The sequence below is a fragment of the Cervus elaphus genome, chromosome 30 (genome assembly GCF_910594005.1).
Source record: "Cervus elaphus chromosome 30, mCerEla1.1, whole genome shotgun sequence".
NCBI classification, from domain to species: domain Eukaryota; kingdom Metazoa; phylum Chordata; class Mammalia; order Artiodactyla; family Cervidae; genus Cervus; species Cervus elaphus.
This window is the reverse complement of record NC_057844.1, coordinates 19,860,425-19,887,115: the sequence shown is the minus strand read 5'-3', so window position 1 is coordinate 19,887,115 and position 26,691 is coordinate 19,860,425. Positions and strand designations below refer to the sequence as shown.

General features: G+C 43.0%; 1 protein-coding gene across 4 annotated transcripts in view; it reads left to right on the top strand.

The window, feature by feature from the left end:
* RCBTB1 (RCC1 and BTB domain containing protein 1) overlaps window positions 1-26,691 on the top strand; it is a 51,824-nt gene that overhangs the window by 20,685 nt on the left and 4,448 nt on the right. For all 4 annotated transcript variants that reach the window (XM_043892135.1, XM_043892134.1, XM_043892131.1 and 1 more), the window contains exons 5-12: window positions 5,530-5,696; window positions 8,965-9,123; window positions 11,912-12,019; window positions 12,503-12,645; window positions 13,605-13,795; window positions 17,402-17,528; window positions 19,533-19,684; window positions 21,533-21,663. In XM_043892135.1, coding sequence (XP_043748070.1) covers window positions 5,530-5,696; window positions 8,965-9,123; window positions 11,912-12,019; window positions 12,503-12,645; window positions 13,605-13,795; window positions 17,402-17,528; window positions 19,533-19,684; window positions 21,533-21,663 — 1,178 coding nt within the window. The remainder of the gene's footprint in view (window positions 1-5,529; window positions 5,697-8,964; window positions 9,124-11,911; window positions 12,020-12,502; window positions 12,646-13,604; window positions 13,796-17,401; window positions 17,529-19,532; window positions 19,685-21,532; window positions 21,664-26,691) is intronic.

Sequence of the window (26,691 nt, the reverse complement as noted above, 5' to 3'; positions counted from 1 at the left end):
GCCTGGAAAATCCCATGGATGGAGGATCCTAGTAGGCTGCAGTCCATGGGGTCGCAAAGAGTCAGACATGACTGAGCGACTTCACTTTTAACTTTTCACTTTTTACTCTCATGCATTGGAGAAGGAAATGGCAGCCCACTCCAGTGTTCTTGCCTGGAGAATCCCAGCGGTGGCGGGCCCTGGTGGGCTGCCGTCTGTGGGGTCGCACAGAGTTGGACACGACTGAAGCGACTTAGCAGCAGCAGCAGCAGCCTTCCCTCTGCTTCTCCTGTCAGTATAGTGATGTCACCACGTCACCATGTTCAGTTTTCACATTCCTAGGACTCGAAAGTATTATTCACAGCTGAGCCATTCTCCTTTCTTACACAGCCGTTTGCTTTCCTGGTCTTACTTTTCTCCCCATCTGTCACTAACATGAGCCTGAACTCCGCTGTATCGCAGTGTTGCTTCTGGGCACCTCTGAGCCCATCAGGCTGCTCCAGGTCACCCTGTCCCCCGGCTCCAGCCTGGACTGGTCACTCTAAGCTGTTGCACACCTGTTGTCCTAGATCTTCATTTCACCATCATCCTCCGAAGTCACTTCACCTTTGTCCTTTCTGAATCGCCTACGTTTTGTGTCCCGTGTCTTCCTCCTTGGATTATAGCCTCATGTGGGTGAGACACATTTTCTAGTAGCTTCCCAAGAAAGGGATATGAGAGAAGTCTTTCAGACTTAATCTTAAAATGCCTTAATCTTCCCCAGGCAATTGATCCGTGACTTGTCTGCACAAAAAAGACAAAACAACAACAAAATAGCATTTCCATTCCAATCCTTTAATAGTATTTTGAGCATTTGCCTCTACTACCTGGTAGGCAGAGCTCAGTCCAGAGTGAAGAAAGGGTCTCTTTCTGGTCGGACCCATTTATAGCCCCCAAGGCCACTGGCGTTGTTCCAGCATAATCTAATCCCCTTGCCAGCTCTGTTTGGGGGCATTTTCCCCATAGCCCTGCAGTCCTTCTTGTTGACAGAATGGTTCCTGTGCCTGCATTTTGTGCCTCTCAGGTGCAAGAGGAAGATGTCTAGATTCAGTGCATCTCTGCAGCCCCCCACACCCACTCATTTCATGGCCCCGGGAGGCCACCCCAAGAGAGTGCACCAGACGGTCACTTGGTGGTTCCCATCACCTTGTGATGGGCATCGACACATCCTACTTTGATGCGCCTCTTCAATTCCCAGAGTGATCTCATAGGGCCGTGCCCATGTGGGTGTCCTGTTTCCAGTCCAGTTTCCATTGCCTGTCCACCTGACCACACAGCCAGGCCATTGGCTGTAGCCGTTGAGTTGGTAAAGACCTAACCACAGGGGCTTTTCCGATCGCTTAGTTCTTGCGTCACTGCTGGGAAGACAGCCTGCAGTTCAGCCACTGAGCTGATTGTTCTTGCCTCCTGCAGCCAGTCTTGCCATCCACTGGTTTTAATGTGGCCACTTTCCAAACGGGAGCGTGCCCATTTGCTGTGGAACTGCGTCTGCAAGGCCAGCAGCTCTTGATTGCTCGGTTAGAGCTTCACAGGGCACGTCCATAAGGCAGTGGGTTCTAGCAGCTTCTCAGCTGGCTCCAGATGAACAGAGGCTGCCTGCTTCATGATATAGCAGGCACCTCCCCACCTTACCCCAGCAGCATGCCCCCTGGGTAAAACATTTCTGTTTTATTATGAAACCCTCTGGGCACTGCCTTCCTTACTAGAGTGCTTCTCCAACACCACCCAAGATGTGGGTATCTCAGGTTTCATGATTATTTTATGTCTTTCAGTCATTGAGGGGATCTCAGTTACCGCCCAGGCTACTGATTTCCTCGCAAATGGTGAGCACCAGGCAGCAGCATCTGGGAAATTTCTGGTCTGAAATCCCAGTGGTCACTGCTGGGAGGTGCTGCAGGTTGGCTGTAAGCTCCTGGTGCAGAGTGCAGGTGGCGGATACTCTTACGGTCATGTCTGAGTCAGTGTCTTCCCACCCTTCAGCAGTGGGAGAGCTGCCACCCTCTGCTAACTCAGACATACCTGCTCTCATGCAAGACCCCACTCAGATCCAGCTGTCTTTCGGGTAATCCTACAGATGGGGCTTCCCTGGTGGCTTAGTGGTGAAGAATCCACCTGCCAAGCAGGAGATGCAGGCTCAGTCCCTGGGTCAGGAAGATCCCGTGGAGAAGGGAACGGCAACCCACTCCAATATTCTTGCCTTGGAAATCCCATGGACAGAGGAGCCTGATGGGCTACAGTCCATGCCGTTGCAAAGCATCGTACACGACCGAAGTGATTTAAAAAAGCCTGCTGTTAGTCCCCAGAAACCATCTGCCTTTCCCGCAGGCCACTGGGCAAGCTTCAATCGTTCAGCGAGTTCATTGGCCCCAGCGCCCCAGCTTGAATTACAGTGATGAACTCTTCTTATCCACGGGATGTTCTCTCTTTAAACACCTGTTTGGGCTCAGGCATTCTAGGGGTTCCCATCCAGCGCCCAGTTAAAACTGGCCTGAGGGTGGATTTCCACGCCTCATGTTTTAGGTAGGGGAAGCAGTGCCCAGTCAGAACTAATATCCATCCAATAGTACCTTCAGGTAAGAGAGACGGGACCACCTCACACAGAGTCTGTTCCAAAACCCCAGTTTCCATCCAGACTGTCACTTGACTCCCGTCCACTGTTGCCCATCCGCATCTTCCCGTTTTAAGCTTGGCTGTTAAGACTTCACCTGCAGGCTGTGGAATCACAGTGTGCTGGTCCTCTCTCCCCCTGGCTGTTTCACTCACTTATGCCTTTGGGTGCCTGGCCAACAGTGGGGCCACAAGATCCTGGCCTTTAGGTCAGGCTTTATCTTGATTCATCTTCCTTATCCTTGCCCCCAGGGCATTCCTGGTCAATTTTCTTATCTTAATCATTACCTTCTAGCTTTTTGAAAGTGAAAAGTTGCTCAGTTGTGTCTGACTTTTTGTGACCCCATGGACTGTAGCCCACCAGGCTCCTCTGTCCATGGGATTGTCCAGCAAGAATACTGGAGTGGGTTGCCGTTCCCTTCTCCAGGGGATCTTCCCAACCCAGGGATTGAACCCATTGGGATTGAATACAGGTGTCTCCTGTATTAAAGGCAGATTCTTTACCGTCTGAGCCACCAGGGAAGCCCTTCTAGCTTTTTAAATGCCTTTAAAACTGGGATAAATAGAGTCGACTTGTTTGGGGCCCTTCAGAGTTAGAGACCAACACGGGGTCCCTTTGGTCCAGCAGACTGTGACAGTGCCATAGTCATCCCTTGGCTTCAGTTCCATTAACATCCCTTTTATTGATCCCACTCGGTAATTGAAGACTTTTATTCTGCCGGGTTGGGTCCCTTGCTCCCCCTTTGTCTTTCTCCATTTTCATAATTCCTTTCATGTTCTCGGTAAGATCCATATGACGAAGTTGAGATAGCATATTGGATAAGGCTTCTCAAACTATTTGATTTTGTATTCAGAGGTGAATACCCCAGGTATCATAAAGCCAGTCCCACATGGTTTGCATCTCAGCTGCTTCATCTGGGATGTTCCATTTGCCATTAATAGGGGGAGTTGGGAATTCCGTCTTCTCAGGATAAACACACTACCGTGGCTTTTATCCAGTCCACCACCCTGGCAGTCTCCTTAGGAATAACCTCCTGGGTCATGCACAGCCATGTGTGACGGCTCAGTAGAGAGCGGTGGGTCCTGCCTCAACGCACACCTGCTCTTCCAGCCCGCAGCCTTGAAAACCACAGACACACCCCTCATGTCAGTTACACGCACAGCCCGTGTCAGTAAAGGCTCCTCAGGAAGCCGGTGACATCAGCCCTCAGAATGAGCCAGTTCCTGCACACCATACCCTCTGCTTTTGGTTGTTTCTTGGTCTCCCCTTCCCCACGTTAACTATTTTCTCAGTAGACTCAGAGGTATTAGAGGTACTTTCCGTTGCTCCTGCATAATTTTCTCGGCAGCTTTGAGGCAAATGGCTGAAGTACAGATTGACGCAAATCTGAGCTTGAATCAACATCAAGGGCCCCACCCAGCACTTACTTTTATTTGCATTTCAGCTGTTATATATGAAATAAGCAGGAAATTGTTCATTTAGCGTGCTTATTTTGCATTTCCTTATGTATCTGTTGAGCCAGTTCCTTAGGAGTTGGCTCTACTCCCATTTCTAAATTGCATTGGTAACTTTGACCTTTGGTATCTGATCACAGCACTGCTGCAGTTTCGTACCAGGGTGACTAGGTAGCTATCCCGGAGTCAAAGTTTCCTCATTCTTTGTTCTTTAATCTCTTTGTCTTCAAAAAACAAATGTCTGTGAGCCATTTGCAGACTGTTTTGCAAATCCCATTCCTGACATCAACTAAATAGAGAGTTCTTGGTTGCAGTGTGTGTGTGAGACAGAGAGAGAGAGAGAGAGACAGAAAGTGTTAGGTAATTCCTAGACCCAATCTCTGTGTGTGTGTGTGTGTGTGTGTGGTAATTCCTAGACCCAATCTGTGTGTGTGTGTGTGTGTGTAGGCACTCCCACACCAAGAAGTAATGCTTGGATATTATCAGAGTGTCCAGGAATTGCACACAATTCTGATGCTGTCTACTCAGAGATAGAATCAGATCGCACAGGTAAGAGGCTCAGTCCCATGACACCACCCTCCACTGGAGATGCTGGTCTCCAGCCCAGGCTGTTACCTGTGCTTCTGATTAACTGGCTACAAATCCCAGGTTCTCTCCACCTCTCCTTGGGCTTTGTGTGTTTTTGTTTTTGTTTTTTTTCACTGTTCCATGTGGCATGTGGGATCTTAGTCCCCGACCCAGGGATCAAACTCAGACCCCCTGCAGTGGAATCCTAACCACTGCAGATTCCTAACCACTGGACCACCAGGGAGCTTGTGCTTTGGATTGGATTAATTTGCTGGAATGACTCAAGGAACTCCAGAAAACTGATTTACTCATTAGATGACTGATTATTATAAAAGGATATGAATCAACAGTCCGAATAAAGGAGCCTTCATCCTTGTAAGGCTTGGTGCCCTACACAGTGGCATGTGTAAGTGTTCTTGTTCTCCGATATGAAAACACTCTGAAAAGGCCAGAAAACTGTCCCCTGAGGTTCTTATGGAGGCTTCCTTATGTAGTCATGACGGCTAAGCCATTGGCATTGGCAGTTGATTCAGCCTCCAGCCTTCTCCCCTCCAACCCACTTACCTTGTGGTTGGTTCTCCTGGCAATAGAGATGCCAGGAGATAATGTTCTTATTATCAAAAGATGCCCTCATCATTGTCAGCTGTAAGGAGATTCCTCTGGTTTTGGGAGCTGTGAGCCAGGGACTGTGGATGATGACCATATATACAAGAGCAATGTATTTTTGTAATCTGGATGACCAAATATATATTTCTTACAAATCACAACGTCACTAAAAGAAGTAAAGGTTGGAACACGAGTTGTACAGAGCCTGGGAGGAAAGTTCCGGGTCAGCTGTCTCTTCTCTGAGCTGATTGTGTGTGTGTGGCCCCCCTTGTGTAGATGGAGTCGTGTATGCCTGGGGCCACAATGGCTACAGCCAGCTTGGGAATGGGACAACCAACCAAGGCCTGGCACCCATCCAGGTCTGCACCAACCTCTTGATCAAGCAAGTGGTTGAAGTAGCTTGTGGCTCGCATCATTCAATGGCTCTGGCAGCTGATGGAGAGGTAAGTGCCCTGCTCTTATGCTTTGTTTTTACTTTTATTTATCTATTTTCTATTTCTTGAGGGGGGCCATTCCCCAAGGTATGGAAGATCTTAGTTCCCTGACTGGGGATCAAACTCATGCTCCCTATAATGGAGGTGGGAAGTCTCAACCACTGGAGTGGAAGGGAAGTCCCTTGCTTATTTCCCTGTAGCTCAAACGTTAAAGAATCTGCCTGCAATGCAGGAGACCTGGGTTCAACCCCTGGATTGGGAAGATCCTCTGGAGAAGGAAATGGCAACCCATTCCAGTATCCTTGCCTGGAGAATCCATAGACAGAGGAGCCTGATGAGCTACAGTCCATGGGGTTGCAGAAAGTTGGACACGACTGAGCAACTAATACACACAAAAGACACATAAAAGTTACCATCTTAACCATTTTTAAGTGCTCAGTTCAGTGACATTAAGTACATTCACGTTGTTTTGCAACCATCACCACCATCCATCCACAGCACAGTTCATCTTGCAGAACTGACCTCTGTGCCCATTAAACATTAACTCTCTTCTTTCTTTTAGTCCCAGCCCCTGGCAACCCCCATTCTGCTTTCTAAGAATTTGACCCCTCTAGGTACTTCCTGTGAGTGAAATCACAGAGTACTTGTCCACTGTGACCACCTTATTTCACTTAATGTCCTCAAGGTTCATCCATGTGGCAGCACGTGGCGGATTTTCATCCCTTTTTAAGGCTGACAGTGTTTCATTGTTTATCTGTTTTGTTTATCCATTTGTCTATTGATGAACATTTGGATCATTTCTACCTTTGGCCATGTGAAAGTGCCTTCCTTTTTTTTTTTTTTTTAAAAAAAAGACCATATTTGTACTTGACTTGAATATGGTGTGAACATAGCTGCCCTGGGTGCATAGCTAAAACCACTGTGAGAACAAGCTCCTTCTCTAACACAGCCTGCGTTGTGTGATCTGGAGCACTCTTTTGAAGATAGTAGACTGAATTCTTAAGGCAGTTGAGTCTCTTGCTTTTGCTTGGATTACAAATTAGATGTGTATGACAGTGTTCTGTACTGTCGTTTTTTAATGACCTCTACCCACCCCCCCAGGTCTATTCTTGTTTTTCAGTAAATGTAGTGATGTCGTAGCATCACTACCAACATTCCAGTAGGTTCTGTACAGCCTGATTTCCTGCCCTCCCCCACCAAGTTCCATGCATATCTTAAATGTTACTCATCCCGTTGGTTCTATCTTCTAGTCTTTTGTGCCATTTCGTTCCCCTTCCATCACCTTAGGTCGGGCTTTGCCATCTCCTGGACCGTTGCCATGGTCTCTTCTGTTTCATAGCTTTTATCCTTTTTTTAAATATTTATTTAGTTATTTGGCTGTGCCGGATCTTGGTTGCAGCATGCGAGAACTTCAGCTGTGGGATGTGGGATCTGGTTCCCTGACCAGGGATCAAACTCAGGCCCCCTGCACTGGGAGCGCAGAGTCTTCCCCACTGGCCCACCAGGGCAGTCCCTATCCCATAGCTTTTACGTTGGTCTAAACTGTGCAGTATAACTTCTCTGCCCACTGTGTCTTCCGAAATAAAAGTCAGATCCTGTTGGTCCCTGTTTAGTCCTTCAGAGGCGTTAGAGTGATTTCACTCAGTGGGGCAGGTTACAGCTGAGGAAACCAGAGCAGCGGTGAGATAAAGCTTTCGTGGCTGGAATGTGCTGGAGCCAGGCCTCGCACACAGCCCTGGTGCACGGAATCCACTGCTCCCAGTCTGTTTCTTGGTCAGTGGAACCCCAGTCCCCTTTTTTTAAAAACAAAAGGCAACTGCATTGGAAGAGAACTTGGGCTATTTGAAAAGAAGTGCAGAAGAATGACGGTTGAAATTAGAACTTGCTAATTGTGCAGCCTGCATTCCTGGTTTATTGTAACCTTAAGCATATGCTACTCTGGGTAATTGGTAAATATAAATATTTACACTAGCTGTTCCTGTGAATCCACTTAACAGGAAGTAATTACTTTCAGGGTTATTTCTTTTTGTGCCTGTGAAATGAACCTATACCATATATACTTTTTTTTTTTTCCATATATACTTTTTAAGACATCAGCCGTGAGTTTCAAGACAGTACATGGGCAGCCTCAGACATGTGATCTTAGGTAGAAAATGCTGACAGAGGAAAGAGAACAGAGACTCGTGGAAGCCAGAACTCAGGATGTGTGAGGACCACTTGCCACAGGCCAGTGAGAGGAGTGAGAGGGGTCCTCACAGATCTTCCTAGTGATGGAGGAAATTATCTCTTCTGCTGCCAGCATCTGCCCTTGGCTGACTCTTCTCTTTGGCCACACTCTTGTTTGACAAGCTCAGTTAATAATTAACTTGAAGGTATTTTCATTTTGTTTTTCATCTTTAGCTTAGAGATCCATTTGTGTCTCTCTCCATTGGAAATATGGTTTTCAGGCTATGGCTGATCACAGGCCAGAAGTAAACAGGATGTAGTTGAGGAGGGGAGCTGCTTGGAGATGACAGCAAATGAGGACTCAGAAAACATTATCGAGAACAACTCAACATTCTAAAGCATTAGTCCTACAGTTAAAAATAATTAAAAAAAAAAAAAAAGAATTTCTTAACAACCCCATGTCATTCCTGTAGGGACAAGCATCTCCTTAATACTTATGAGCCTGACTGTGTTAGGAAGTGGAACTGTGATTAATAATTGTATTGATGGTGGGCTTGTGTCATCAGGAAGGGTATATAGTATCTCCCACTGGTGATTGATGAGATAGAGGAAAGTAAGTATTGTTTTGAAGGACTTCCATGGGGAAAAAAAAAGACTGTACCCAAAGAGTTAGGCTGATTTTTTTCATATCACTGATGCTTACGTGGCACATCCTCATTTCCTTTGGATGCCAGATTTAAAAACCATAAGGAACTACTAACATTATAGTGGCTATATAGCAGTGTGGAGAGCACCGCTAGACTGCCTGGGTTCATGTTAGCAGTAAGTCACATTTACTGGCTGTGGAGTATCAAGAAAGTCCCTTAACCCCTCTGTGTTCCCATTTACATGTATAAAATGGGGATGATAATAGTGTTAATACCTACCCCAGGGTCATCTTACAGGCTTACTGTGAGGATTAGATGGGTTCCTGTGTGTGAAGCACTTAGGACCATTAGCACACTGTAAGGACTCATTCAGTGGGTTTATTTTTGTTTAATGATGATTATTATGTGTGAGAATTTTGACCCTTACTCTTCTTTCTTTCTCTTTTTCTCTTTCTGTTGTGTAGGTATTTGCTTGGGGCTATAACAACTGTGGCCAGGTGGGGTCAGGGTCCACCGCAAATCAACCAACTCCTCGGAAAGTGACAAACTGTTTGCATATTAAGAGGGTAGTTGGCATCGCCTGTGGTCAGACCTCATCCATGGCTGTTCTGGACAATGGTGAGGTGAGTCGTCTCTGTACCCACCTTTCTCCTGTCCTTTTCTTTATGAGGTTTGGGCTTAGATCATGGAAGGAAGAGTGCTCTGATTTGATAGCTCCATGGATAGTTAACTGATAGAGGTGTAATCACAGGCTGTTTGCTCCTCATTATGAATTTTTTTTTTTCTCATTATGAATTTTTAAGTTCCAAGGTTTATCTGCAAGTAGAAGTTCGAATGTGTTTTTGCCAGATCCACATAGCCCGATGCTTACAGGCATTTGTTTGTGATTTAATGTAGTAGATGAAAGAATTTAATGTTACCTCTTTCTTCTTATGAAAGAGGACTCTTTTTTTTTTTTCAAGTGAAAGCTGGTTTATTTAGAGAGATATACATTCTATAGACAGAATACAGCCTGTCTAGAAGATGAGACCAGCCCTTAGAGAAACACTCTGAAGACAGAGTGTGGGCCATCTCAGAAGGTGAGAGGCCCTGTGTGCTCTTTAAAGTTAGTTGATGGTGTTTATAAGCACTGATGCTAATGGGCATGAAGGCTCTGTGTCTGCCTATATCTGCAATGCTTGCCCCCAGGAAGAAGCAACTTGCAAATGCAGAATTTTTCATCCCGATGGTTATTAGCTACTCTTAAAAAAAACCCACCTTTCAGTAATCCTCGACCATGGTCACCTTTGAGTTGATGGTTATTTCTGTACAATTATTCTGGCTGCAGCTTCTACTTAAATGGACCTGTTACCACTTGTACATGTCCCAGTGCACAAACATTACTTCAAGATACTTCTTTGAATGTGAATGCATGGCATCCTGCATCGGGGTGTGAAGGTGCTGTAGAGTTTACTGAATACTCAGCTCTATTAACTGACTTTCTGAATCAAGCCTGATACTATGCTGGATGACTTCTGAATTCCTTGGGATAGTCATCTAACATCCTTCATCCCAGTATTTTCCACATCTTTATCTTATTTTTTTTCTTTTTTGAAACACTTTTTATTTTTAAAAGTAAATTTAATTTAAAAATTATTATTATGTGATTATTTCAACAAAGGAAAACAAATAAGACACGTGAAATAAAAAGTGAATACCTTTCCCTCAGTTTTTTAATGGTTTGATGTATATCTTTTTGGACCTTTCTGTATAAATAGTTATATACGGGTGAGTATAATTACCTACTGCTTTTCTCTTTCAGTCTGTACCTTTTCTGCTTAACAACATAGATGTTTTACCTGAATCTATTGGCAGACCATTTATAGTTGCTTCCAATATAACAGTTGCTTAATTTTCTTTGTATGGATGTGCGTTTTCCAAGACTCATATCCAGAACTCTTCTGATGGGCATTTCACCTTTTTTTTTTTTTTTCATATTTGGCTATTAAAAACACTGTTGCACTGATTTTCTCTGTTACTGTTTCTGTGTGTGTATATCTTTGTATACACATACAAGTATTTCTATAGAATAATTTTCCAGAAATAGGGTTTCTGGGTCAGGGAAGATACCATTAAATTTTTTGATAGCTCTTGCCAAATTTCTCCCCAGAAGGTTCAAACCTGTTAGACTTCTGACACTGAAGTCTTTTAACCATCTCTAGCTAGCACCCTGAACTCCTTGTCCCCTTTACCCCTTGTCACACAGACGTGGAAGGCCCTCACCCACACCCGTTTGCCCTGCGTTGCCCTTGGGTGTGTTGCCACCCACACCTGGTGTTTCTGATCTGAGCCAGGCCTTCTGTCTGTTCCTGGCCAGTACTTCACCCTGTCCCATGCTGGCTGTTCTCAGCCTTCAACACTCGCTGTCAGACCTGTGCCCAGCTCTGCTTCTTTGCGTGATGACCCATCTTGCTGCAGGTGTCTGAGGGGTCCCCACATTCTCCTGTGTCTCCTCCTCTCACCTCTTTCCTCTGTCCCCTCTCTGTGGTCCTGCCGTCACTGCCTTCACTGGGCCCCCATCAGAGCTCCCCTATCTGCCAATGGGAGATGAGTTTATGTATTTGAGGTCGTCCTGCCTCTGGTCTTGCTCACCACAGTCATCCTTCATGTTGCTGCCTGCAAGATCGCTCCAGAATACAACTTTAATCATGTTAATCTCTGCTTTGGAATATTTCAGTGGCAGATCCATGGATGCGTTTCACGTTCCTTGGTCTGTGTTTGGGCACTTCATCCCTTGGCCCTTACTTTTCCTTCTTGTCTTTTCCCTACCACCACCCAAGGTGGGTCCAGCCAGCCCACCTGCTTGTCTCCTGAACCTGCCTCTCCCTGGGATACCTTCATCCCCATCTACCCTTCAGCCAGATCTGAGCATCTACCGTGCTCAGATTTCTGCTCTCTGAAAATATCTTTCCTTAACTTTCTTCCTATGGCTAAGTTCTTTCTCCTCTCTGCCTGTAGTGCCTTGATTATATCTCTACCCCAGCACTTGCCGTCTGGCTGCAAAAAAATTGCGTATGTCCATCTCCCCTGTTCAACTGCTTCCAAAGACTTAATTCCTAGTACTTTTCAAAAAATCCTGAAATACAGTAGGTGATTAATAGTTGTTAATGAGCCTCAGGTTCCTCTTGTAGCAAGCAAGAATTAATGACTCACCCAAGGCTGTCCAGCTAGTAAGCTCTGGAGTAGAAGCTGCAGATTCTGTCATCCCCAAGCCTGAAACATCTTCTGTTTGGAGATCAGTTGTGGGACCTCATTCAGTAGAATATGAGTGTTGGAAATGAAAGAAATCTCTCATTTGTTTAGACGGATTTCATTTTTATCTCTTTCCTCTTACCAGCAGTCTTAAAACTCTCGTCTCCCCCTTTCTCTCAGGTGTATGGTTGGGGCTACAACGGCAACGGTCAGCTCGGCCTGGGAAACAACGGCAACCAGCTGACCCCTGTGAGAGTGGCGGCTCTGCACAGTGTGTGTGTGAACCAGGTGTGTGTGGCGGGCTCCTGGCCGCTGCTCCCCGGCTATCTTCCCTGCTCTGACTTGGAATATCTGTGGGAATTTAGTTCCAGGACCAGGGATTGAACTTGTTCCTCCTGAATAGAAGCACGGAGTCCTAATCATTGAACCAATAGGGAAGTCCCAGAGATTTACTCTTTAATAAGACTTTTTGAACAGTACCCCGTGCCTTCATCTGCCACATTTAATATTATATCCTCCCTAAATTCCCATGATGAGAAGCAAGACCATGGTGCTGGCACATTGGTCTTGATAATTCGAAAAGCTACTGGAAAAAAATCCAGTAGTCTCAGGTATAGGCTTTTCTAATGCTTTTTTAATGTTCCAGAGAATGTCAGTCCACACCTGATGATGAATTGGCATTCTGCAGGAGCTGGCTGTAATCTTTAAGTAGATGTTTCCCCTGCCCTTCCTGTTCTCCTGTTGATGGTAACCATGTAAATTTACTTGCAGATTGTCTGCGGCTATGCACATACTCTAGCACTAACCGATGAGGGCTTGCTCTATGCCTGGGGAGCTAACACGTATGGGCAGCTGGGAACTGGCAATAAACATAACCTGCTAAGCCCAGCACTCGTCATGGTGGAGAAAGAAAGGTAACTTGGCGGTACTGTGTCTTGGGATTGTGTGTGCATGGGGACTTGGGCCTGTGTGCGCTGGAGTGCTGGTGTTTGGCTTTGTAGCTCTTTCGTTCATTAACATTCTCATTGTGAACAAAAGTGCTGTTTTACCAGAGTGAACGTGAAGTTGACATGATTCTCATGCAGCTTTCTCAGATGACCACCCGAAATAACCACTGATAGGCATTCATGCATTTTGGTGTATTGCTTGTGGACTTCCTAGTAGGGTCTGTCACCATGTTGAAATGTAAAGCATATTATTTTCCCTTTGAGCCAACTAAACTTTTAAATAAATAAAATCTGCCCTTGAAAGGCCATTATCTGTTTAAATATTGATTAGACTTAATGTGTGTTACTAGAATAGATGCTTAATGTTTTGAGCCATATTGTGAGGTCTTGCGCACTAAGCTTTAGGATGTTGACTTCTAATTCTGGGATGCCACCTAGGAAGCATGCAGAGAAATGTAGTAAGTTTGGCTTGATGTCCGTTTGCATTGGGATAGTCAGAGCCCATGACCCCTGGACCACCGCTTAATCAGCCTAATGAGCCTTCTGAGCCCCGACTGGGGGTAAGAGAGAAAGTTGTATTTGTAGGGAAATGGTTTATTGAATACAGTATTTTTTGCTACTGGTTAAGCCCCCAGAACTGCCAGGACATTTTTTTCAGTGGCTGCTTTACTCATTTAGGTTGGTTGCTAGTCGGTTTTCCCAGGTTTTCCTCAACAATATTTATTACCCGTCCTAACCGGTGAGAAGGGGGCCACCCAGGATGAGCGTAACCCGGAGCTGTTGCTCCAACCTGTGGGTTTTGTCCATATGACCTGGATCTTGGGCTCTTTGAGGTGTTCGGAGCACAGAACTTTTATTTGCCGTGTGTGGTGCGCTTGGGCCTCTGTGAAGAAAACGTAACGTGCGTTTTTCTTAAAACTCTCCAGGGTGATAGAGATCGCGGCCTGCCACTCGGCGCACACGTCGGCCGCCAAGACGCAGGGCGGCCACGTGTACATGTGGGGCCAGTGCCGCGGGCAGTCGGTGACCCTGCCGCACCTCACGCACTTCTCCTCCACCGACGACGTGTTCGCCTGCTTCGCCACGCCCGCCGTCACGTGGCGCCTGCTGTCTGCGGGTGAGCGCGCCCGGCTGCCCGCCCGGCCGAGGGCCCCGGCCGCGGAGTCGCGGGCTCCGGACGGCTCAGAAAGCTTTATCCTCCTCTAGCTTTAATACGCTTCCCCAAATTAGATTTGCGTGATACTGTTTATTAAAATGCTATGGAATATTATATGAGTTTATTATTTCCTCCCCTTCGGTGTTTTCGGTTTGAGGTGAAATTCACATACAAAAATGAACTATTTTTAAAGTATACAATTCAGAGGCATTTACTGCCTTCACCATGTTGTGCAGCCAGCATTTACATCAAGCTCTAAAGCATTTCATCACCTTAGAAGAAAACCCTATACCCATTACACAGTCACTCCCCATTCTCTCTTTCCCCCAACCACTGGCAACTACCCATTTGTTTTGTTTTGTTTCTATGGATTTACCGGTTCTAGATGTTTCCCTTAAGTGGAATCTTACCATGTACAACCTTTTCTGTCTGACTTCTTTTACCCAGTGCTTTTGAGAGCCATCCAGGTTGCAACATAATACATATCAGTACTTCTTTTTATGACTCTGAGTAGTGTTGTATTGTATATATAGACCACAGTTTGTTTGCCATCTATCTGTTGATGGACATTTGGATGGTTTCCACTTTTTGGCTATTGTGAATACTGTTGTTATGAACATTCATGTACAGATATTTGAGTGTGTACAAATATTGTTAAGTGCTTTTGTTATACTAAATTTATTATATAATTTACTATGAAGCAAAAGTGAACTTAAAAAAATGAAGAACTTGTTAACTTTGTGGAGTTAATTCCCCTTTTTTTCCTCCTTTTTTCCTTTCAACCAATCTCACAGTTTTTTTTTTCCTTGGAGGAGAGTTAAGGAGAGGTATTGTGAAGGATAGGGGGACTTCCCTGGTAGTTAAGACTCTGCTTCCACCGCAGGGGGCCCGGGTTCAATCCCTAGTCAGGGAACTAAGATCCCACCTGCCGCACAGTGTGGCCTAAAAAAGAATAAAAGGATAGTGGAATTCAGGGTGATCTTTGGTTACGTCGTCTGTCCCTTTTCTGAATACTGCCTTCCTTCATGGGCCTGTTGATGAAAATGTGAAGCTGTCATCAAGCTGAGTAGCCATTACCAAGATAATCTTAGTCTCTTTTATTTCTTGTTTGTACCTTTTAGCCAATGTATTTCTTCTAAATTGTTCTTCTGTTTATAGTGCAGAGGGGATAAAGTGAGTCACGATACCCTGTGCTTGAAAATTAATACAGCTGTGACAGCATGGGGTTTGGGTTGCTCAGTAGTTGATGCTGAAGGTCTTGTAATCCACGGCCAGCTCAGGCTGGGGCTGTCCCATCAACAGGTGACCAGTCTCTGTGGTCATGGGGGCAAGAGTATGTTTAGGAAAAGGAAAGCTGCTGCTCAACTTAAAGAAAAGGAACCTTCCCAGGTTCTTTAACTGTAGTTCAGTGATTGTTTGCAGTGAATGTTATGATTAGAGAAAATTTAGTTCATAGGACGGGTCTCCTTGGCTGCACTCACACATATGTATAGACCTGTACACATCTTCAGAGTCATATACCTGCCTAACCTGGACCTGTTTGGTCCCTGAAAGGCTTCCCTCGGGTTCTTGCATCTTAAAATCCTCATCTTGAAAAGACATTCTTTTCAGACCAAATGTCCTACCATTTTCTACTATTAAGTTTGGAAAAAGTACAGTCACTAAGTATATCTCCCAGGTGACCTCTTTTCCTGTCCACCCTCTAAACGTCAGAAGTGTTTGTTGCCTCGAAGTTTCTGATCTCAGCAGAGTGCTTGGAAGAAAGTCAGAGGATGAATGGGTACCTCTGAAGAACAATTTCTTCTCTGGAGGGTGGTACTAGTTGCCAGAAACCAAGGACGAGATGCAGGAGTTGAGGCACTGAGAAGAAGCTGTGTTTTGGGTGGGGAGGGTGAGTAACAATCTAGACTCTTGCTCTCTTTGCCCATCTTAGTTATTTCTCGTCTTTTCATTCACTGGGGATTCAGATTACAGGGTCAGGTTTTTGAGAGAATATCCACCTTTCCTCCACAGACAAGAGAGCTCTGCATTGTCAGGGTCGGAGGGGAGGCTGTAGGTTAGAGTAACAGGGCTTAGGCAAATGGTACTTCCTTAGGAGAGTCTGATAGTAAAGCTCACGGAAAGCTCGTTGTTAGGTTTCAGCCTAGCTTTTAGCAGTTGTCCCTCTGTAAGAGTTGCCCTGGTAACAGCAGCTGCTGCGAGTCTTGAGGGAAGTCCTCATGTTGGCGGACTTGGAAATGGGTCTCCTGCGTCAATAGTACCTTCATTCAGTGCCAGTGAGGGTCTCTGGAATTTTTAAGTTTCCCCGTTAGCCACCTTCTTCCTCTTTTCCTTTATTTTCACATGTAAAGCACAAGAAAGTGTTGCATGAGTTTAAAAATTAATGCAGCACAAATAATAATCCTTACATACTATGCTTTTCCTTACACACCTTTGCTTTTCTTCATGATAACACAGTTCTACTTATAGGTAAGAATTATATGTCCTTGCACCTTTTTATCAGGCAGTGTGACCATGGTTTTGTAAAGCTACTCCTGTTAAGTACACATTCCTACTAAGTAAATTTGCTGTGTTTTAGATAGTGTGTAAGGATTATCATTTGTGCTGCATTAATTTTTAAGGTTAAGAAGGATGTTTAGATGCCAGATACGGAAGGGAAAGGGTCACCCTGGGAAAGAACACCACTCTAGCGTGACCACTCAAGTGAGGAGTGTGTTTCTTAGGACTCGTTGAATTGAATTTACCAACTCCTTGAAACTACCCTAAAAGCAGAGCAAAGGTGTCCAAAGTGCTTCAGTAGAGGAAAACTGATCAATTCTCAGCCTTAGAAGAACACTGCTCAAACTTCCGAGAGAAGAGTTTGTGTAAAATGACAATCTATAACTTTTTCTTTTCAAAAAGATTTTTTTTTATGTGGACCATGTTTTTAAAGTCTTGATTGAATTTGTTACAACAGTGTTTCAGTTTTATGTTTTGGTTTTTTTGGATTTTAGCTTCCCGCCTAGGGATCAGACCCACACCCTCTGAGCTAGAAGATGAAGTCCTAACTACACACCCTCTGAGCTAGAAGGTGAAGTCCTAACTACTGGACTTCAGGGAAGTTCCCAGAATACACATTTTTAATGTCTAGCTTAGCATGGAAGACCGGTTTTTGGCCTTTCCAAATATACATTTTTTAAAATTAATTTATTTTTTATTGAAGCATAATTGCTTTACAGAATCCAAATATGCATTTTTTCCTTATAGTTTATACACTTGGCGACATTTAGGTATCACCCGCTTTTGAGAATCACCTTCTCATCTAGAGGAATCAAAAACCACCTCAAGTGTCTGTAGTACCTTCATTCAGTGATGACGAGGGTCCCTGGAGTTTTTTTTGTCTCCCTGTTAGCCCGTGAAATTTAATTTAATTTCTGTGATGTTGATTTTAATACTGGAAAGTTGATTTGTCGAGTAAGGTGTGAACTCTTCTAAGAAAAATCTAATGGAATTATCCATCATGCTAGTCACTCTTTCTGAAGTCTTTCAAAGCTTGAGCACCTGTGTTAATGTGCTTGCTTCCTTCAGAGCATGAAGACTTTCTAACAGTTGCAGAGTCACTGAAGAAAGAATTTGACAGTCCAGAAACTGCCGATCTAAAGTTTCGAATTGATGGGAAATACATCCATGTCCATAAAGCTGTTTTGAAAATCAGGTATTTTCTCATGAGTTTAGAGTCATCAGTAACCTTACTCTTTGCAGTCTCCATTTCTTTGTTATTCCACACAATGGAGACTAATAAGGACTAATCTTGGGAGTAGAGTGAAATAGCACACTTAATAATTTTGCACGTAGTATCAGTCCACTCATTATTGAAAAGTGTATGTGTGTGCGTGTGTATGTGTGTGCATGCGCACTCATGTGCCTTTTAGAAAAAACATGTGGAAGTATTTTTCTGAATTGTTTGTTAAATGAATTAGCTCGTACATAATTATTTCCATCAAAAAAATTGTATACAGGTTTAAGAAAATACAAAGCCCATCAGTGAAAAGTGTATATGTCTTCTTTTAATTAAAACTTCCGGAGAAGGCAGTGGTACCCCACTCCAGTACTCTTGCCTGGAAAATCCCATGGATGGAGGATCCTAGTAGGCTGCAGTCCATGGGGTCGCTAAGAGTCGGACACGACTGAGCGGCTTCACTTTCACTTTTCACTTTCATGCATTGGAGAAGGAAACGGCAATGCACTCCAGTGTTCTTGCCTGGAGAATCCCAGGGACGGGGAAGCCTGGTGGGCTGCTGTCTATGGGGTCGCACAGAGTCAGAGACGACTGAATCGACTTAGCAGCAGCATCAGCAATTAAAACTTCATTTTCCACAAGCAGAAAACTTAGGAATACTGGACTTTCTGGTCCTGAGAGACATCTAATTCCCAGTTGAAGACATGTTCTCTAAAGATGATCTTTGTATAAATGTAAGGGAACTTTGTATTTATTCATAACTGGATGATTGCTGACTGAGCCTGCCATTCAAGAGAGAGGCACGTAAAATCTGACCATTAAGAGTTAAACTGTCCATTTACAAGTCTTTTTTCAAAATTTAGTTTAACATTTATTTACAAAATAGCATGTTTTTAGGGAATTAAAATGCTATGTCATTCATTACTTTAAGGGAGTAAGTGTCTACACCAAAATAGTTATTGAAAGGTGAATGGGAATTGTTTCTGTCCGAAGACCTGTGGTCAGCCCATCAGTCCCTTTCCTGCGTAGTGTTCTGACCGAGTTCATCTATTAACCCTTGCCTAGGCAACTGTAACTTTTTCCCTCTCAGATAAGGTAATTTCCTTTGTAAGTGGAGCCATTCTTTCAGTATTCTGAATGGATATTGAAAATATTTTTGTGTTTTTCTACTGTAACTCATTTTAAAAAGGATTTGAAAAGATGATTTTTTAAAAAAAATTTTGAAGTATGTTATACTTTAAGAAAATCAAATATTCAGAAATCAGTTCCTCATTTAGTGTATCTGTATGTGTAAATACAAAAAGACCTATTTAGTTTTTCTTCAAATATGTGACTATCCTAGTGAGTGTGCTTTACAAATAAATTGGTAATAGGCTTGGGAGGAGAAGAAGGGGAGCGGATGAAAGAAAAGGAACAAAGTTGGGATGGTGGCTGTTTTGAGGCTAAGTCAGAAAAGAAGGAAAGTTGTCATATACGGTAATGGAATAAAAATCCTTTTGAACATAATCCAGTTAACTTTTAAAACCATTTTAAGAATGTGCTGATTACAAAAATGTGCTGATGACATAAAAAAACTGAATCATTTGAGTGATATTAATATATGTCAAAAGTTTGAACAGTTGCTTTTGAGTTTCTTTTCAATTTCATTGTTGAAATGCCCTTCTGTATAACATCTTTTAAACAAACAGGTGAGCAAAAACCTTAATCTGAATGAGGTCTGTCAGAGGCAAACAGTGGTACTTGTTGAAGTGCTGGTTACTGTGAGGCTATGTATAATTCTTATTGTTTAATAGGCAATACCTTAAAAAATGAAAGGGAGTGTACATAAAAGGTGAATATAAAAACCCTTGCATGTGGAATATGTTTTGGTTCTTGTACGTGGAATGAATGTACTACTCAAATAGAGTAAACATACCTGTAATACTTGTTTATCCTTGCTTCCATCAACTTAAGTAGGTAAGTTTTGCTGTTCTGTTTCAGGTGTGAGCACTTTCGATCCATGTTCCAGTCTTACTGGAATGAGGACATGAAGGAGGTGATAGAAATAGACCAGTTCTCCTACCCCGTGTACTGTGCCTTTCTCCAGTACCTCTACACAGACACAGTGGATCTGCCACCTGAGGACGCTATAGGTACCAGCCATGTTGGGACTGGCCAAGACACAGGGTCAAAAATATTGAGCTCACATTGTGAGTCCGCTGGTAAAGAATCAGCCAGCAATGCGGGAGAGACCTGGGTTTGATCCCTGGGTTGGGAAGATCCTCTGGAGAACGGAAAGGCTACCCTCTTGGGTATTCTGGCCTGGAGAATTTCATGGACTGTATAGTTCATGGGGTCGCAAAGAGTTGGACACAACTGAGCGACTTTCCCATACTCTTATAGTTCAGTTCAGTTAGTCGCTCAGTCATGTCTGATTCTTTGTGACCCCATGGACTGCAGCACACCAGGCCTCCCTGTCGATCACCAACTCCCGGAGTTTACTCAAACTCAGGTCCATTGAGTCGGTGATGCCATCCAACCGTCTCATCCTCTGTCGTCCCCTTCTTCTCCCACCTTCAATCTTTCCCAGCATCAGGGTCTTTTCCATTGAGTCAGTTCTTCACGTTAGGTGGCCAAAGTATTGGAGCTTCAGATTAAGCATCAGTCTTTCCAGTGAATATTCAGGACTGATTTCTTTTAGGTTGGACCGGTTGGAACTCCTTGCAGTCCAAGGACTCTCAAGAGTCTCCTCCAACACCACAGTTCAAAACCATCAGTTCTTCTGCACTCAGCTTTCTTTATAGTCCAACTCTCACATCCATACATGACCACTGGAAAAACCATAGCTTTGACTAGACGGACCTTTGTTGACAAAGTAATGTCTCTGCTTTTTAATATGCTGTCTAAGTTGGTCATAACTTTTCTTCCAAGGAGCAAATGTCTTTTAATTTCATGGCTGCAGTCACCATCTGCCATGATTTTGGAGCCCCCAAAAATAAAGTCAGTCACTGTTTCCATTGTTTCCCCATCTATTTGCCATGAAGTGATGGGACCAGAGGCCCTGATCTTAGTTTTCTGATAGTATTGAAGGATAAAAGGTTTCAGGTTTATTGGTTTTTTACGTGGTTTTTAGGAACAATTTAAATGCCTTTAGAAATAGTATTGTATTTGGGTGAGAGATAAACTTCCAATTTGGGGTTAGTAGATGCAAATTGGTATATACAGATTGGATAAGCAACAAGGTTCTACTGTATAGCACAGGGAACCATATTCGATGTCCTGGGATAAACCATAATGGAAAAGAATGTAAAAGAGAATATGTTGTTCAGTTGCCAAGTCGTGTCAGACTGTTCACAACCCCATGGACTGCAGCATGCCAACCTTCCCTGACCCTCACAGAGAATATCTATTTGTCTCATGATATGCTCCAGGAGATGGTAAAGGACAGGGAAGCCTGGCATGCTGCAGTCCATGAGGTCATGAAGAGTCAGACACAACTGAGCAACTGAACAACAACATGATAGAATATTTAAGTGTGTAACTGAGTCACTTTGCTATACAGCAAAAATTAGCACAACACTGTAAATCAACTATACTTCAGTTAAAAAATTTAGAAAGTATTATATAGATATCAGGGTTAATAATTATGGACACAGTTTATGACTGTGATCTTATTTTACTCTTTTAATCCTGAAGTATAAGTTGCTGATGAATTGAGCATATCATTTTGGAAACACAGTTAGGGGAAAAATCGATTTTTTCGTCTTCCTTTGTACTATAGAAGAAACCTTATAAAGGGGGTATAGGAAAGGTGTGCTTGGGAGGTGGGGAAAGGACAAACTAAAAAATAGAATTTATTTAATAAGATTCAGAGTACTGTTCCCTAAGAAGCTCCTGCTGACTTATCTCTACAACTGTCTTCACCAAAATGAAATATATATGTTTATAGATGATTGGAAACTATTTTCATATCCGTTAAGCATCCCATACTTTACTTTTAGGTCTTCTGGACTTGGCGACATCTTACTGTGAAAACAGACTGAAGAAACTTTGTCAGCATATCATCAAGCGAGGAATCACCGTGGAGAATGCCTTCTCATTGTTCTCCGCTGCGGTCAGATACGACGCAGAGGTAATGTGAACCAGCATGCAGAAACACACACCGCCCATAACTCCCCGTGGGCACCTTTCTCCCTTTTTTTCTCATGGGACAAGGAGCATGATGAGTGACTTCTCTTCTGTTTAGGGAATCATTGAATGGACTGACCCCTAAAAAAAATTAAATCTGGCTTGCTTTAGTCTCTGTTCATGTTTTCAAAAATGGTTGTTTCTCCTGTTTCTACCTAAGATAGAAAACTGGAGTCCCAGCAGCTTCACTGCAGGTTGGAATATAAAGAGCCACATCTATTGGGACTCGCAGACGGCATATGCGACGTCTTAATATATTTTTTCTCAGGACCCACTGTGCTTTAGCTCCATCTTTGCCCTGTCATAAGCCAGGGCTGCCCTGTGATTTATACCTGTGTTTGCTCTGAAGTTCTGTCATCATGTAATTGTCACGCACGGGTATTCATGGATGAAGAGCCTGCTCTGGACTCCTTTTTGTTCGGTTGTTTTTTATACTGGATTGATTATGGATCTCTAGAGAGTCCCTGAGTGAATGGGCTATTGGGAGCCTGAAGTTCTGTGTTTATGTGCATTTTCTGGAAGTGAAAAGCCACGGTACCATCAGAATGTAAGCTCCCTCTGGGCAGGAACTGTGTGCCTGTGCCCAGCACATGGGTGACCAGAGTTTGTTGAAGTGAGTGAAGGTGGTACCACGGGAAAGATGCATTAAGGATAATTAGGGAACTAAAGGCTGGTATGGTTGGTCTTACGTCTTCATGGAGAATAAAAGTCAAAGAGCAATAGCTCTGACGTTTGAGGTGTCTAACTAAGGTTTGCACCCAAAACGACACGGTTAGTCTTTCATTTTATCATCATGTGACCAGGGAGATCACCTGGTGTCAGAGAATTTACCAGACGCCTGCAAAGATCTGCAGCTGCGGCCTTGGAGATGTGTTGGAGGACAGACTGCATCTTTGCCACATTTGGGGATCAAAATGGATCATTATGTCTTGCATTTTCAAAATGCATCCTGTTTTTATTTCAGAGTATATTATGATTATAAATATTTGATAAGGTCAGATATAGCTGATTTTCTCTGCAGTCTTTTCAACAGATGGGATGATGATCAAAGTAAATCATTTCTAATAGGAAATGGATGTCTAGTTTTTTCCTACCCTTTCTTTGTCATCGTGAACATATCTATTCGCAATGCTGTTTCTTCAGATTTTATTTCCTCCCAGTGATATAATTTTAAATTGGTCCATGACTTTTCATCTGGCGATTAACTTTGAACCTTCTGTGTCTCTCCATACTCCTCCTCAGTGCTGGTGAGGTCTGTGTTCTTGGGATAAGGATCTTGCTGAGCAAAACCAGTCAGGACCACCTCTGCGGTGCTGAGTCACTTCAGACGTGTCCGACTGTGTGTGACCCCATGGACTGTAGCCCCAGGCTCCTCTGTCCATGGGATTCTCCAGGCAAGAATACTGGAGTGGGTTGCCGTGCTCTCCTCCAGGGGGTCTTCCCCACCCAAGGATCGAACCCACGTATCTTTGGTCTAAGCTGCATTGGCAGGCAGTTCTTTACCACTGGCGCCACCTGGGAGCCGTGACCACTGGGGCAGCAGCTCGACTCTAGTTGCTGGAAAGTTTTCTCACCTTCAGCTAAACTCTACCCCAGAAAGTTTACGGAAGATGCCTTATTCCTACCCAGGCCAGGTCATTTCCTTCACTAGCTTTCACTTTTCTGATATCAAGTACATCAAAAGCTGTCCCTTGTTTGAGACCACAAATGTGCTTTACCAGAGTCTGTCCCAGTGCAGGCGTATAGTTGGCATTCAGAAATACATGCTGAGTTAAATGAACAAGGGAACGTATTTGAAACATGTCACCATAAAGTTCTACTTTTAAAAAAATTGTTAAACAGTAACTCATAATCCTGTAAATTTTATGTATTCAATGTAGAGAAATTAGAAAATAGAAGGCAAAAAGCATTCTTTTTAGGTTGTATTATTTTTGATTCTGTTGGGAGTTATATAATTGACTAAATGTACCTTTATGTTTTATTTCCTTAATACTGTAGAATGTAGAAAGTAAATAAATTAAAGCTTTGGAATATAAAAATAAAGCCCACTTGATATATCTGTTAGTTGATGGGAAGCTGCTGCTAAGGCAGATTGGAAATCAGCTGCAAAATCTGTTATTTTCAGCCATTCACCTTAGGGACCCTGCATGACTTTTCTTTCATTCTGTGAAAATGCTAGGAGGGTGGAGACTCCCTACCTCTCATATTTCTTCTTTTTTCTATAAAAATTACTGTGGTTCCTCCATGCTTCCTTTTGATAAGAGAATTTTGAAGCAAATGTACATACATTAAAAGAACAAAAATGTATTGACTCAATAGTTGTGAAGATTTTTGAAAGTAAGCTAATTGTTGTGGAACCCTTATATTATAGATGTATTGTCAAACTTTCTGCACATTTTTAAAAAGTAAAGAAGGACTTAGAGAAAGAACACTTAAATATTTCTATAGTACAGACCTGAATAAGTGTTGATATCAGGGGATAAAATGTGAATAAAACATTGTCCCATGATAGTCTTGATCATGTTATAGGTATAAGCATTTTGAAATGCTTCTATTTATAGTTTCTTTTCAGGAAATTTTTGTTTTCTGTGTCTGGTTGAACATTAGAAGAAACAGTTGGGGAGGGTTTTTTTTTTGTTTAATCAGAGTAGAGAACTTTCCAGAAAATACTACTTTCTGAGCAGCTATATCTTAAAATTTTGCTTTTGGTGGGTAGAAATAAATATGAGCCAACAATCTAATTACAGAATTGATTTTGGGATATGAAATTTTGAAAACTTAGTGCTAATAACAGATGGTCAGCATTTACTTTTTTTTCTTAGGGGGTTGATTAAACATTTTTTGTGATCAGTAGACTACAGAATATTTTTTGAGTGTATGTTCAGTCACTCAGTCATGTCCGACTCTTTGTGACCTTATGGACTGCAGCTTGCCAGCCTTCCCTGTCCTTCACTATCTCTCAAGAGTTTGCTCAAACTCTTGAGTACTCACGAGTACATGAGTCGGTGATGCCATCCAACCCTCTCATCCTCTGTCACCCCCTTCTCCTCCTGCCTTCAGTCTTTCCCAGCATCAGGGTCTTCTCCAATGAGTTGGCTCTTCGCATCAGGTGCGAAGTATTGGAGCTTCAACTTCAGCATCAGTCCTTCCAGTGAATATTCAGAGTTGATTTCCTTTAGGATTGACTGGTTTGACCTCCTTGCTGTCCAAGAGACTCTCAAGAGTCTTCTCCAACACCACAGTTCAAAAGCATCAATTCTTCGGCCATCAGCCTTCTTTATGGTCCAGCTCTCACATTCATACATGACTACTGGAAAACCATAGCTTTGACTCTACGGACCTTTGTCAGCAAAGTGATGTCTTTGCTTTTTAAAAATTTTTCCAATATGGTGAGACACTGAAATACTTTCTAAAAAAGAAAATCAAAACCCACTTTGATATGGAATGTTTTTGTACTTGATGTACAGTTGATCCTTGAACAGTGCAGGGGTTAAAGGTGTATAATTTACAGTCAACCCTCCGTATCTGTGGTTTGTCCAAATCCCTGGAGTCAGTCAGCCTCGGATCCTGTAGTACAGTTAGTATGTGCTGTTGAAAAATATCACCCTGGCCGAGTAGTCCTTCTGCAAAATGTCTTAGCACTCAAGTATTTTAACCTTGGGCTTTTAAGACTGGATAAGAACTCCATTGAAAGCTGCAACGTCATTTTAAAATTTGGGTTTTAAGACTGTCAATCTTTGTTTTTTTTACTAAAGAAAACCTGTGGAAAGAAAAACCAAGTTATTTTCAAAGTGTGTACAGTGATTGGAATAATGAGATGTTTAAAGATTGAGAATGAATTTATAAATGTAGAATAGCAATATTGTATTTTGATCTTCCTTCCTAATTACAACAAATCTGCTATTTGATCTGCTTCAGAATCACTTTATAATAATTCCACCACAGAATGTCATAAACATGGACTTTGCTTTCTGAAACACCAAGAATACCATATTATGAGATCCCTTGAATTTACACCCATGCCCACTTTCATATTTCATAGCCTTGAGAAGGCGCTTAGAAACTTTTTTTACCTCCTGGCCAAATACTCCTCGTCCTTCTTAGAATTTTTTAAGTCCAGCAGTCCTATTATAGTTGACTTATTAGCTGGGTTAAGAGTTGCACTTTTTTCCTAGGTAATTGAAGATCTGATCATTTGCATATTGAGCTGAACAAATCATGTAGGTTCTTATGCTATTTAAGAATACTCAGAAGGGCATTTTTCTAATTCACATACCAACATCAGCAGCACATGGGCTCAGGTTGCTGATTGAATCTACTTGACTGTGCAGCTCTCTGGTTCATGGAAGTGAACATGCAGATTTTAATTCCTCTCTTCAAGTGTGTTCAGTGCTTCCTTTTCCGAAGACCTGCCTTAACCACAGTTTAATTAGTTATTTAGACAACTCAGATTTAGATTACTTTCAGTATTCTTTAGTTGGCCTTTCAGTGTTTGAAACTATTAAACATCTGTTGAATACGGTTGACCCTTGATCAACATGGGTTTGAACTGCACGGGTCCACTTGTCCACTTATCCATGGATATTTTTCAATAGTAAATACTACAGTACTGTTAGATCCATGGTTGGCTGAATCTGCAAATATGGAGGGCCAACTATAAATTATACTTGGGTTAATTATACTTGGGTTGATCCCCCATGTCGTTCAAGGATCAACTGCACTGAGAAATCTCACCAAACTAAATGGAGGGGAAGACAAAGCAATTTGATAAAACTATTTTCATAGAGTTGTGAACTGACAATTTAGAAGCCCCATTTGTATATCTGGGGCTTCCCTGGTGGCTCAGACGGTAAAGAATGCCTGCAATGTGGGAGACCCAGGTTTGATCCCTGGGTCGGGAAGATCCCCTGGAGAAGGGATTGGCTACCCACTCCAGTATTCTGGCCTGGAGAATTCCATGGACAGAGGAGCC